This window comes from Halichondria panicea, chromosome 6 (assembly GCF_963675165.1).
Source record: "Halichondria panicea chromosome 6, odHalPani1.1, whole genome shotgun sequence".
NCBI classification, from domain to species: Eukaryota; Metazoa; Porifera; class Demospongiae; order Suberitida; family Halichondriidae; genus Halichondria; species Halichondria panicea.
The window spans coordinates 1-12342 of record NC_087382.1 but is presented as its reverse complement, the minus strand read 5'-3'; the positions used below and the strand labels follow the sequence as shown (position 1 = coordinate 12342).

Sequence of the window (12342 nt, the reverse complement as noted above, 5' to 3'; positions counted from 1 at the left end):
GGCACAAAGGGAACAAAGAACAACTATACAGAAAGAACCTACTAACGAACAGAAACCACAATAACAGAAAAGTACAATACAGGAAGTAAAGTTAACCACAGGAAATGAGTTAATTAACACAACTAAAAGTAAACACTATGCACATTACTACACATTTGCCGCAATAACATCATGGACATTTTGCTTGAAGCTCTCTTTATTTGCAGTTCGACTGAGCATGTGACTTTCTAACACAGTTTTAACAACTTTTTCAATGGCAACAAAAAGAGAGAAAGAGTTGTCATTTAGAGGAAACAAACCACCCCGATTTACCAGATCAAACCACTTAGTTGTATACGACATGATGTCACTGCCTTCACCGACAACACCCATGTCTCCTAAACAGGTAATGAACCGAGAGAACTTCTCACCTTTTCTTTTTTCGAATCGTTTTAAAAGTGAGTGGGGAACAAACCCTGCTGCGTACCGAAGAGCATTGAGCTCATCTCCGCTTAGACATAATATAGGTTCCTTTTCTTCGCAACTCTTACAGTTCTTGGAAAATTCATCCTTAATCATCCCTTCAAATAATTGTTTGTAGACAGCTTGCATGCAAATCGGATCGAACACGTCAATTTTCAATCTAAACAGTAATTCGTTCCATTTAGAGATGAGAACACCTTCTGTGTCATTTCTTAGTTGATCAAATAAGACCCACAACCTTGTCCTCTTTATTGCTGCTGCATATTTATTGTCACAGGTATCTTTAACCTGCTGCTGAAGAAACCGTGTGACAGTGACAGAGAAACTCTCAAATACATCTGCATTTTCTTCGCTGATGACTTTGTCCAACATTTCCTTTGTCCTCTCATTCACCTCAATGCTCCTGCTACTTCCTGACATAGGTATGCATTTCTCTATAGCTCCACGTAAAGCACTAAGCATCAATGCACTAGCCATAGTGAGCGGTATTACCAGCAATTAATAATTATTTAGCAGCATGTGCATAAATAACCCTTTCACCACGAACGAAGGCAGCAAAGAAAGAAAGTAGGTTTTATTGTATGACTATTAATTAACCCGTATAGCGGATGTGCCGCTTGTACGGCTGGAGTTGCCAATCCCCTTCCTCCACTATCTATGATTAAGCTAGCCATTGCCAGTACCTTTGCCTACTGGCATAGTTTTAAAAATGACAAAGGTCAAGTACTACCAACCTCCTCTGTCATGTGACAGTTTAATTGCATTCTTGCGAATCTGATTGGAGATGTCAATTTTTGACATCTGAGCCAAGAAAAGTGACTACAGGGATTTGAGGAGTTCTTGCAACTGTAATGTCGAGAGCGGAAGTGCCTGTCACGTGAACAGTTACGTAATTATGGCTCATTTCAAACCAATTTTTCTCCAATAAAGCCTTAGTTTATTTTGGGGGAAAATCGACCTATACAGGAGGCTTTGCTCTGCATCTGCAATCTATAATTATCTGCAAGCCCAAACACCACAGCTAAAGCTATCCTTGAGCCCAATCGTGAGCTACTACTATTAGTCTGTCACACAAACTGTGTATCCAGCTGGAGCTAGCCTAAGAGAGATTTTACTGAGACTAGTGATACACTTTCAACAGCTTACGGGCAGGCTGGGGCAAGTAGTAGCTCACAAAACTAATAGAATCTCAAGGATAGCTTCAGCTGACAACCTGCTGTGGTGCAAAGCCTTTACCAAAGGCTACTGAGTAGCTTTCTGATGTAAGTCGATGTTTTCCCAGTTTAACAAAAATGAATAGGCTCTATTGGAGAAAAATTGGTTTGGAATGAGCCAAAATTTCAATCTTGTTACCAAGGTTCACGTGACAGGTACTTCCGCTCTCGACATTACAGTTGCAAGAACACCTCAAATCCCTGTACTGCGGTTTTCAGAGTTCTTGCATTCTCCAATGTCTAGAGCGGAAGTCACTGGTCACGTGATATTCCCAAACATTAAATTTTAATAGAACGAACATTCAATTGGAGACGGACGAGGCTAGTGTAAATCAGGAATGCAAATGATGTCACGTGCAAATTATGCAATTTAAATAGCGTCAAAGCAGAGTCAAAGTAGTACACAGATCTATTTAGCCAGGCTTTTGATACTATAGATCCTTGTACCACAGTGTGTTGTGCTACAACTTGTGGATTAGCATGGAACAGCTGAGAACGAAGAAATTGTGGCAGTCCTTCTTTGAACTGAGGAGTAGCAGCGATTTTAAGACAGCTTGCACAAGTCTGACAACTACTCCATGACTGTCTCAATTCAACTGGTGCCCTCTGCCATTATCTGTCTTGTATATATTGTACAGGTTATCAAAAGCCTTGGGCAACCAATAACAAACTGACTTTTGCTGCCAGTTCTCGCATCATATAAAAACTAAAACACAGCTAATCTTTGCTGGTCTCTTAGATGACTATATCCTAGCTGAATGCCTGATGTTATCCACTCTCAAACTGTAGCTAAGAAGCCCGCGAGCACTTTTGCAGGCTACGCAATTCTACTTAACCTCACGCAATTTTTGGATCACGTGGAAAAACCAATGAATAATCTCTACCCAAATTCCGGGGTTGTGATAAAACAGGGAATGAGAAATGAGGAAATAAGAAATAGGAAATGAGGAAATGAAGAAATAAGAAATAGAATAATAATAATTTATGGTTAGGCCACTCCAAATGAGACTGTAGTTTCCCGTCCAACTCGCGCTTCCTGCTTTAGCTACCGCATTAAAAATTGTACTATTTCTACGTTTAAAATTGCGTGGCATATTGGCTGTGAAAACTACCAGTAGATCTACATGTGATTGACGTTGTAACGGATTGGAGTTATGCTCTCGTCTGATTTCTTGTTTCCACGCTTTTTTGTGGTTCCCCTGGCCAATCCTAGCAATTTTTCACATTGCAAATGTTTTTCTAGTTGGATTTATATATAGGAGTGTACAGCATCCCAACATACTCTCACTATAATAATATTGGGAGTTATTATCCGAAATACATGAACACAATTTTAGTCGTGTTTCCTATTTTATATAATTATAATTATATAGGAGTGTACAGCATCCCAACATATTCTGACTGTACTGGGAGTTATTATCCAAGAGACGAGGCTCCTAATCATCACCAACTTAGTCAATGGCAAAAATCTGCATATGCAAATTTTTGACTCATCAAGAGTAAGTTAATTGCTATACACAGTGAAATTCTGCTTACAATTTCTATCGTAAGAAAACAGTTGCAGGAAAGTACATCGATTTTGTCATTTATTAATAAGAGAAATGTACTCTGTCACTTGCATTAAATAGTTATTAGTCTTTATCTTTAATTTGTACACGCTATTGTAAGTACTATATACATGCAGGGCACACATTAGGTTAGCATAATATGCTACTAGTGTATCCATGCATTTTGCAGAATTATTATAAAAAATAAAAATAAAACTCCTCAATTGCGTTCAGATGTCACTATTGACTAAGGTGCAGATTGGATTCCAAGTAGCTCAAGCTCTGCGACATATACACACTTCTAATCCTCCAACAATCCACCTTGATGTAAAACCAGCAAATGTTCTTGTATATATATATACGTCTAAAATTTCTACTAAATTAGTACTGAATCATATATATATACATACAGGTTGAGGATGGTACATTCCATGCATACCTCTCCGACTTTGGAATTGCACAGATTTTGAGTACCACAAAAGTTATTGGTATACTAGTACTCTATACAGCAAGGTACGCCTGCATACCAGAGTCCAGAACATATTCGGGCTGAGAAAGGAATCACAACATCAACTGACGTGTACTCCTTTGGTGTGTTGCTGTGTTGCTACTATAGAGATGTTTGGAGAGCAACTAGCATGGAAAAGTCTAACACCAGTTCAAATATCGTACCGAGTGGCCCATATGAATGAGTACCTGTCCACTGATAATTTGAAGGATCCGCGGATCAAAGAGCTATGTTCGTTGTGTTTTAGGCCAAAAGAATCGCGGGAGTCTATTGCTATAGCAATAGACTACATATATATACATTATACACCGCAACACAAATTATGGAAGATTGCCCTGTCACTGTACATGCAGGGTAATTAGGGTTAGGGTTAGCCTGTAGGACACACAATATAACTGTACACTTTGATGACTCATTCATATAATTATGTCATGCGTTCAGTTCATTAATTTTATACTTTAATGACATTGACCATTAATCACTTTTCATGTCATGCATTGGTTTACATAGCTAAAATATTACTCATTTTCTAAAATTGTCCACAAATTAACAGTTATATAAAACTTGATTGCTTCTTTTACATTTGTAGGCATATACTCATAATTATTATACTGGTGTATCACACATCTAGCCTGTCGTAGAAAATCCACATCAGCAGGTGTAGGAGGCTCAGTGTATTTGTCACGTATGTAGTGTGCTTCGTGTACCCGTACAAGTTTGAGCTGGTTTTTTGCTCCTGCATGGAGTGCATGGTGTATATAATTAGACATGTGAGCAAAAGTATTACAGTATAGCTTATAGCTATATATATCTAATTATATACATGCATATGTGTATATAATTATATAGTATAGACTCTCGTTTATCCGGCCTTCCTCAGTTGGGAAGGTGTAGTCTCATGAATCAGCCGCACCTTTGGTGTCCCAAAGGTGCGGCTGATTCATGAGACTAGGGACAGGCAGCTTAGCCGGAAATAGCGAGGCGATCCTACCTCAAATCTATAATTACCGTATATCTTCTAATTTATCGGACACTTCTAATTACCCGGACACTTTTTTGGGCAATTTTCGTTGTTCTAAATACAACGGACACTCCAGTGCTTTAATATTACATTTGTTCGGACAATACCTTGAAAAGTTGATTCATTCATAGGCGGCAAGTAAGACTTAGAGTGCTGCATGCAGTTAGATAGCTTTGAGAGCTATAGTTTTAAATAGCTATAGTGCAACTATTCAGTCGCACACTGTTCTATTAAACTTAGCTAGCTCGCATGCAGCTACTTGCTTGTTCTAATTATTTCGGACCCTTTGCATGCTCTATAAAAATCTGTTCCAAAATAATTATTTTTTTGCTGTCCAATAAATTAGAAGATATACGGTACTATAATTTTGCAATTCTGGTTCGAGGATCATGAATCATTATGAGTGTATACCGTAATAAATGTATAATGTATTATATACCAGGTAGGTTGAATAGCTTCTCAGGGATTCCACAAGGAGACGTAAGATGTCTCTGTTTCCTAACATAGTGGGAATTCCAATCTACAACAATTTTGTCTAACTCTTTCTGAAGTACGTCCATGAATGCCAAACGCAAACATTTCCTATGCAATTAAAGGTTAGCAATGATTAGCTTCCACAACCAACTGGCCATATAGTGTGCCCTATAATAAAACTGGTGGATCAGTCTCATCAAATAAACCCTTGGCTTGCCAACCCTGCATATGTAAGACTCGGTTGTATTTACATGCATATTTGTGTCCAAATAATAATATGGATCTGTGATGCAATTTATTAAAGTAAGATATGCAGGGCTATCCGAAAACCAGTAACAGCTAGTGTAATTATAGCCGGGAAATAAGAGCGGATTCTAAATCATGTACTATTATAGGACTATATACTGCATAGGGTGCTATTTGGTCATGCATGCTTTAAGTTATACTGTGTAGCAATCAGAAGAGGTAAGGAATTGCATGCTGGCATATTTGTATTACATCATTTATACTGTCTGTATACCTTATCTGCAATCACAGATGGCTTGTTATTCGTTGTTCCTTGTTCTGTTTCTTGAGGTCCTGGTATTAAAGCTACAAAACACTACAAGGGTACCATATACAATAGATTCATGTATCTATACGTACATTAAAATTAGTAGAAGTGATTAGGTTGTGTAAAATGCATTATAGAAAAAAGCTTATTCTCCCTACTATAACACTCTAATACTTTTTGAGCAAAAGCATAACATGGCGAGAGGCATTAGCACAGTGCAGCTTGCAACACTCGTTTTACATTATTTATCACACAAAACAACTTTTGCATATTAGAAAAGCATTTCTCGAAAAAACATTAATAACTTATTGACTAATTAAATTTGTTATGTAAATTAAAGTGAAACAATTAACTTAATTGCAAGAAGTCAACGGAATATGCTTTTGTCTGTACATGTCCTCCAGCTACAATGACCTCCACTAGGAAGTACTGAGCATGTGCAGTTGTATCGTGCAGTAGGCAGGTACCCCACTTTCACCCACCTCCTGGTGTCAGGCTGGTAGAGATGGATCAACGAACTTCGGTTGAATATGTCGTCCTGTCCACCAAATACAGCAAGTTGATACACATGTCACGTTCATTGTCTCCAACATGCACCGTGTCACCGATAACAATACTCTGTACCGAAGTGGTCATTTCGATTGGCATGTCTTTTCCTCTTCTCCATTTCAGAGTGAGTGGAGGTCTCAACTCTCTGGGAGGGGGACCCTGAATAATGAATGAGCGTGATTAGGTCTACTAACAAGTGAGTGTTATTTGTAGCAATAATTGTATGCACACTAAATCACTTTCTCTAATTAGCTTAAGAGGCGATGCCCACCAGTCCACTAGAATGTACGGTACGATTATAACGGATCACAGCTTCTACTATAGCTCTGCAATAATATAATGGTGCATTTCGTCTCACCTGTCTCTGCTGTTGAATGATGGCGTCTCTCCTGACCAGCTCAGCATCTTTGTGCTTAATCTGTTCCCTGTGTGCCTGTACAGGGGAACGTTGGTGGAACACAGACGTGAATATTATTTTTGTAATAGACAATTCCACACTCATGTACAGTAAGTGTTATAATTATGTCAAAGCACTTTGTAACAGACTTTACATTTGCTAACCTATATATAATGCATGGTATGATAGTCGTTACTAGTGTACGAGTCGTCAGACGGTTATGTACTAGAGTACAAGAGTGTGTGCATTTGCAATTAGTACAACACAACGAGGAATTTAATAAGCACTAATTGCCTATGACATCACATCCAGGGTCCATCATTATTGTGAAACTATCACTTTTCAATCCTCCGTAACTTCTCCGCATGCTACACTTCCTGTTCTTTTTACATAAAAGTCAATGAAATTTCAAACTGTCTGCTATTGTAGGGTTTCCACTATGAGATCGAATGAGGCTTAAATTTTTGTTGCACACTACAGTGGAACCTCATATAACGGACTCTCTAAATAGCGGATCCCTAAGGGTTTTTAGGTATATCCTTGCAACATGTCCAGCTTTAATTTCCAAATTAGGAAATTCACAATGCTGTTTCAGCATAAAAAATTTATTAATCACAGCTAGTCTAGTAGATAATGATCTCGGGCCTAAAGGCCCTTGACCACAATCTACTACCAGGCCAATGAACAGCTTGTGGCACTCATAGCCATGTAATAACTAATACATACAGCACCTCAAACAACGCTACTCGCCCTCACAGACACTAACTGTATTTGTTCTAGTCCGCAAATCTTTGTGCCTCTAACACAGCCTCAATTAAACCGCGGGGAAACACAAATTATACCACGAGGAAGCCTTGTTTCCAACCCCTCTCTCTTATATCTACTAACGTCATTATAGGCATATCCACAAAACAAAGTATACTCAAAAGTATGTGTAAAGTCTAAGTGGTTTTGTGGTCAAATGGCTTCATTTAGGCTTAGGCTGGGTTGACAAGTATACTGTATAGCGTGTATACTTTGAGGGTATAAATGTTCGCGGTTTTTGTTATGTACATGTACCGCGAACATTTATACCCACGGATTTAATATCGCATGCATGCATGCTGCAGAAAGGCTGATCTGCAAAATTTCTAACAGTCATTCCGCGAAATATACCCGGCCGCTATATGATGGATTTCAAGAAAAATGCTATCAGCTCTTTCGGATGGAAGCGCTTTTTAACAAGAAATCCAATCGTATAATTGAGTTTCAGAAGTTATGACAATTAAGATTATGAAGGTCAAGCTCAACACAAATGAACTATAGTTATAGAGGCTTACACACAACTTGACAGTACTCATTATTGCTGTAATTAGGAACATTCACACACTGCATGTACGCACCTTCTCGACTGGTTGAGTGTCCTTTGATTCCCTCTTTGTTGCCTCCACTGGGTCTGAGACTCTTTTCAGTGAAGCATCTAAGTAAGAATTAAATAGGACAATTTTTTCGGAAGTGTAAAACACATAAATTGTCATGGGCTATATACGTATCTAATAGACTCACAGATGTCCCTGGCAGATGGTCTCCTCTTCACGTTTTCTTGCAAACAACTGTCGATAAGCTTCCTCAACCTGTGTGTGTGAGGAATCTGGGCAACATGGAATGATCGATCCTTGGCTGATTTGATCGTCTCCAACTTGCAAACAATTTGCGTCAAAATCACCCCAAAGGAAAACACATCCAGGCTACTATCGTAATTCTCCTCTTCCAATCGATAGGCCTCGGGAGGTAGATACCCTCTACGGTGACCAATGGCTGTGAGGGTGGAGCTGAGCTTGGAGGGATCGTATAGCCGTGACATGCCAAAGTCGGAAATCTTCGCGACAGGCACTGGCAGTGTAAGCTTCAGTAGGACGTTATCGCCACAGAGGTCACGGTGGATAATCTGCTTGCTGTGAATGTAGGCCAGACCACAAGCCATGTCTTCGGATAGGCTAATTTCACACTCGCTAGTGAGGGACTCTTCATCAAGGCCGGAGAAATAGGATCTCAGATTGCAATCCATCAACTCAACAACGAGGATTGTACCACCTGATTTGGGGTGCTTAGCAGTCGACAAAAACAGAACAACATTTGGGTGCTGGAACGACTTGAGAAAATCACTCTCACGATCAATTGCATCGCTAGCATCTTCATTTTTGCCAACTGGAATACTTGCCTGCATCTCCATAGCATCGTGAAGCAGCACTTTGACTGCACAAATCTCGCCCTTGTAGCTGCCTTTGAAGACTGCTCCAAATGCACCTTTACCGAGTGGCCCGTCTAAGAAAATGGTCAAATCTTCATTGATCTTTTGACGATTTTGGTCAACTGTACAGAACAATGTGTGTGGGTAGGGGAGTGGGTAGTGATGTACCGTATATCTTCTAATTTATCGGACACTTCTAATTAGCCCGGACACTCTTTTGGGCAATTTTCGTTGTTCTAATACAACGGACACTCCAGTGCTTTAATATTAAATTTGTTCGGACAATTACTTGAAAAGTTGAGTTTCATTCATAGACGGCAAGTAAGACTTAGAGTGCTCCAGTTAGATAGCTTTGAGAGCTAGTTTTAGATAGCTAGTGCAACTATTCAGTCGCACACTGTTCTATTAAACTTAGCTAGCTCGCATGCAGCTGCTTGCTTGTTCTAATTATTCCGGACACTTTGCATGCTCTATAAAAATCTGTTCCAATTATACCCGGAAAATAATTATTTTTTGCTGTCCGATAAATTAGAAGATATACGGTACTTGCCTATGGAAATTTATGTTGAAGTCATAGTAACCATGATGCAGTGCATCATAAAAGTATTTGTGTTCTGCAGTGCAGCTTTTATCTCACTCTTGCAGCTACCAATAGCTAGTGCTCTAGTGCAGAGCTAATTAATAAGTAGAATAGCAACTTTCTATTAGCAGTTTTTGCTATGCATGATTCTCAAGAGATGGAAACGGCCTTCAATGTGAGTTTTTTTTATGTAGACTTAGTCAGAGCGAAGCTTTAACATTGTTTGAGGCTTGTAGAAACTCTTGGTTGCAGTCTTTGTGTTAATATAGTCTAGCTTGGTTAGCACTATTCTAAATCAGTTATAAGCCTCGTCCAACGGTCACTATGGGATTATGAGACCCTCAGGCCCTTAGTAGCGCCCTCGCTGCGCTCGGGGGCGCTACAGCCTCGGGCCCTCGGGGTCTCATAATCCCATAGAGACCTTGGACTCAGTCTATAACTATTATATATTGACCAGGAACTTGGAATAAAGGACCTCATCCATGTCTCACATTCTCTCAGCATGATCAGACAAGGTAACAGCATGCCCAGAGAGTCCTTCCAGATGGATATCACCAGCTATATAGCTATCCTGCACTGTACAAGCTAACTAGCTCATAGATAAACAAAATTTACAAGCTAACTAGCTCATATAGATAAACAAAATTAATTCTAAAATTTCACTAATAACCGTCGCATAATTGGAAAAGCGCTTCAATTCGAGTATAAAAAGCCTGCAGTTGAGCATGTGCTTAAAATAAAGATACGCTTATAGTCGAGTAAGCGCTAATAATCAGTTTCTACGGTATCATTCATATAGGTGCATTAATTGGTACTCACCCTCTGACTTCACATCAGTAAGATTGCTAGACTGTAGATGATCTCTCTCGATGGTCCTGGCTATGTGAACGTGGCCCACAATAGGACTAGACAATGCTTTGACAACATCTTCCCAGCGGCTCTCCCCACTTTTCAGCCATTCTTTCAAACCCTCACGATAGCAGTCATCAGGATCATCTCGCCATTTCGTACCTATGCTGTCGATAGTATCCGAGGATATCTCAAGAACCAGCAAGAAGTTTCGCCATTTGATTCGAGCATCAAACGTAGCTATGTATAGTTTTCCTAGATCTGCTATTGTGAGATAGTCAGACATCTTCTCTGTAGAGTGTGGAATAAGATATTGCAGTGAAATGTATGAGCATAATATATTGGGAGTGTACATTACTAGACTAAAGATCTACAGTATACAGTGCTGTCTAGTCTATACTGGTACTCACTGGTACGTACATGGTATTACCAGAGGCTACATATATCTTCTATATATGGATTGGAAACGGAAGTGATTCACGTGATGTTTTACAATGAAGTCGACGTACTGCGGTTTTCAGAGTTCTTGCATCTCCAATGTCTAGAGCGGAAGTCACTGGTCACGTGATATTCCCAAACATTTAAGGTTGGACAACATCACGGGAGCACAATATTGCTGAGTCAGGCAAGTTTTTTTACATGAGTTTTCATTTACAGACAAAATTATTCGTTACTAGTTATCCAGAGAAGTCTGAAATAAGAGTGTAGCTTCTCAGTATTATATAAGGAACTGGTTGAAGTGACTACCCCGGTCTGCCTACTCATTTTGTGTTGCTGCAAGCTGATGTCAGTGATGAGTCATATAGACAGTAGAATCTCTCTCTCTTAGCTCCAGACATCCAGTCCTGTGTTACTAATAGTAGCTCACAAAACTATTGGAAGTGCTTACAATCTCAAGGATAGCTTCAGTGGTGATGCAAAAGGCTTGCAAAGGCTAGGCTATTTCCAAGGTTGATTTTCTCCCAAATCATGTATTGGGAAAAAATCGGTTTAGAATGAAGCTAGACTTCAATCTTGTTACGTAACGGTTCACGTGACAGGTACTTCCGCTCTAGACATTGGAGATGCAAGAACTCTGAAAACCGCAGTAGTGGCTCCAGAGGAGGCGCGAAGCACTTAACCTTTGCTAATCAGGTCTCTAATTGCCGTTGTGTTAATTGCATGCCAGTCTCATAAATTAGCCTCCCTTCCTACCTGAGGGGGGAGAGACCTTAAGAAGGGCGGCTGATTCAAGAGCCTAATCATAGGTACACAGGAGTGAACTGCTATAAAGATCTCTCTCACTTGCACTGAGGAGATATCAAGCATTCAAGAGCTTCCACAACTAAATATGTGAGATGTGGAATGCTTCTTCAGAGATATGGTGGGCACATTTTACACTTCACATCGTCAAGTAAAATTGGAGGAAAGTTCTCCCAAACGAATGGATCCCTCGTTGCCATCAATTATTACTGTTTTATCAAATGCCTTCATTTGATGTACGTGCGAATATATACTACAATGTGCCAGTTGATCATCCTCCTCCTCCCTCACAACAGTACTGACGTGGATGTGAAACGTTTCCGGATTCCCGTATTCTGCTTGAAGCTATCATAGTAACGGGCATATCCGAGGTAATTTACTAGTTTCCGTAAATTAGGCAATTTGATCCAAATAAACGCCGAGGAAATTATCGAGGTTATACCAAGCAGCTGTGTAAGTGAGTTGGCAGAACTGGCCAGAGACAGATAAAAGAGAATCTATGTATTAACAGAAAGGATATTGATGCTGCAAGTGTATTAAGCGAAGACAGTAGTAGTGACTGTGAGGAGGTAGAATGAGTAGAGGAAGTACAGTCCAGTGCAAGATGATATTAACTATTCTATAATTAGTCTAGTAAATAGTCTATAATTATTATTTTATAGTAGATCTACCCCTGTACCCATGTAATTATATCCAAAAAGCAAGCCACTCAATGT

The 12342-nt window shown here is 39.5% G+C and overlaps 1 protein-coding gene and 1 long non-coding RNA gene across 8 annotated transcripts; one reads left to right on the top strand and one right to left on the bottom strand.

Annotated features, from left to right (window-relative positions):
* The first annotated feature begins 1939 nt into the window (after positions 1–1939).
* LOC135337567 (uncharacterized) lies at positions 1940–4311 on the top strand. Its single transcript, XR_010395182.1, has 2 exons — positions 1940–3175; positions 3636–4311. It is a non-coding gene; the product is annotated as an uncharacterized LOC135337567 (long non-coding RNA).
* Positions 4312–4339: 28 nt separating this feature from the next.
* On the bottom strand, positions 4340–10846 carry LOC135337565 (probable serine/threonine-protein kinase DDB_G0271538). Of its 7 annotated transcripts, none has more exons than XR_010395181.1 (7): positions 10355–10788; positions 8271–9077; positions 8108–8184; positions 6687–6761; positions 6262–6487; positions 5747–5827; positions 4340–4467 (listed from the first exon to the last, which is right to left on the bottom strand). XR_010395181.1 is itself a non-coding variant. In XM_064533502.1 (6 exons), the coding sequence occupies exons 2-6, from the start codon at positions 10668–10670 to the stop codon at positions 6290–6292; spliced, it is 1473 nt and encodes a 490-aa protein (XP_064389572.1). In that variant the 5' UTR covers positions 10671–10675; positions 10795–10846; the 3' UTR covers positions 6010–6289. The 7 variants fall into 7 exon arrangements, 5 of the variants coding, with proteins under 5 accessions (XP_064389572.1, XP_064389573.1, XP_064389570.1 ...); XR_010395180.1 differs by lacking the exon at positions 4340–4467 and adding an exon at positions 4686–5334; XM_064533502.1 differs by lacking the exons at positions 4340–4467; positions 5747–5827 and adding an exon at positions 10795–10846 and having other exon boundaries at positions 6010–6487; positions 10355–10675.
* Positions 10847–12342: the final 1496 nt, after the last annotated feature.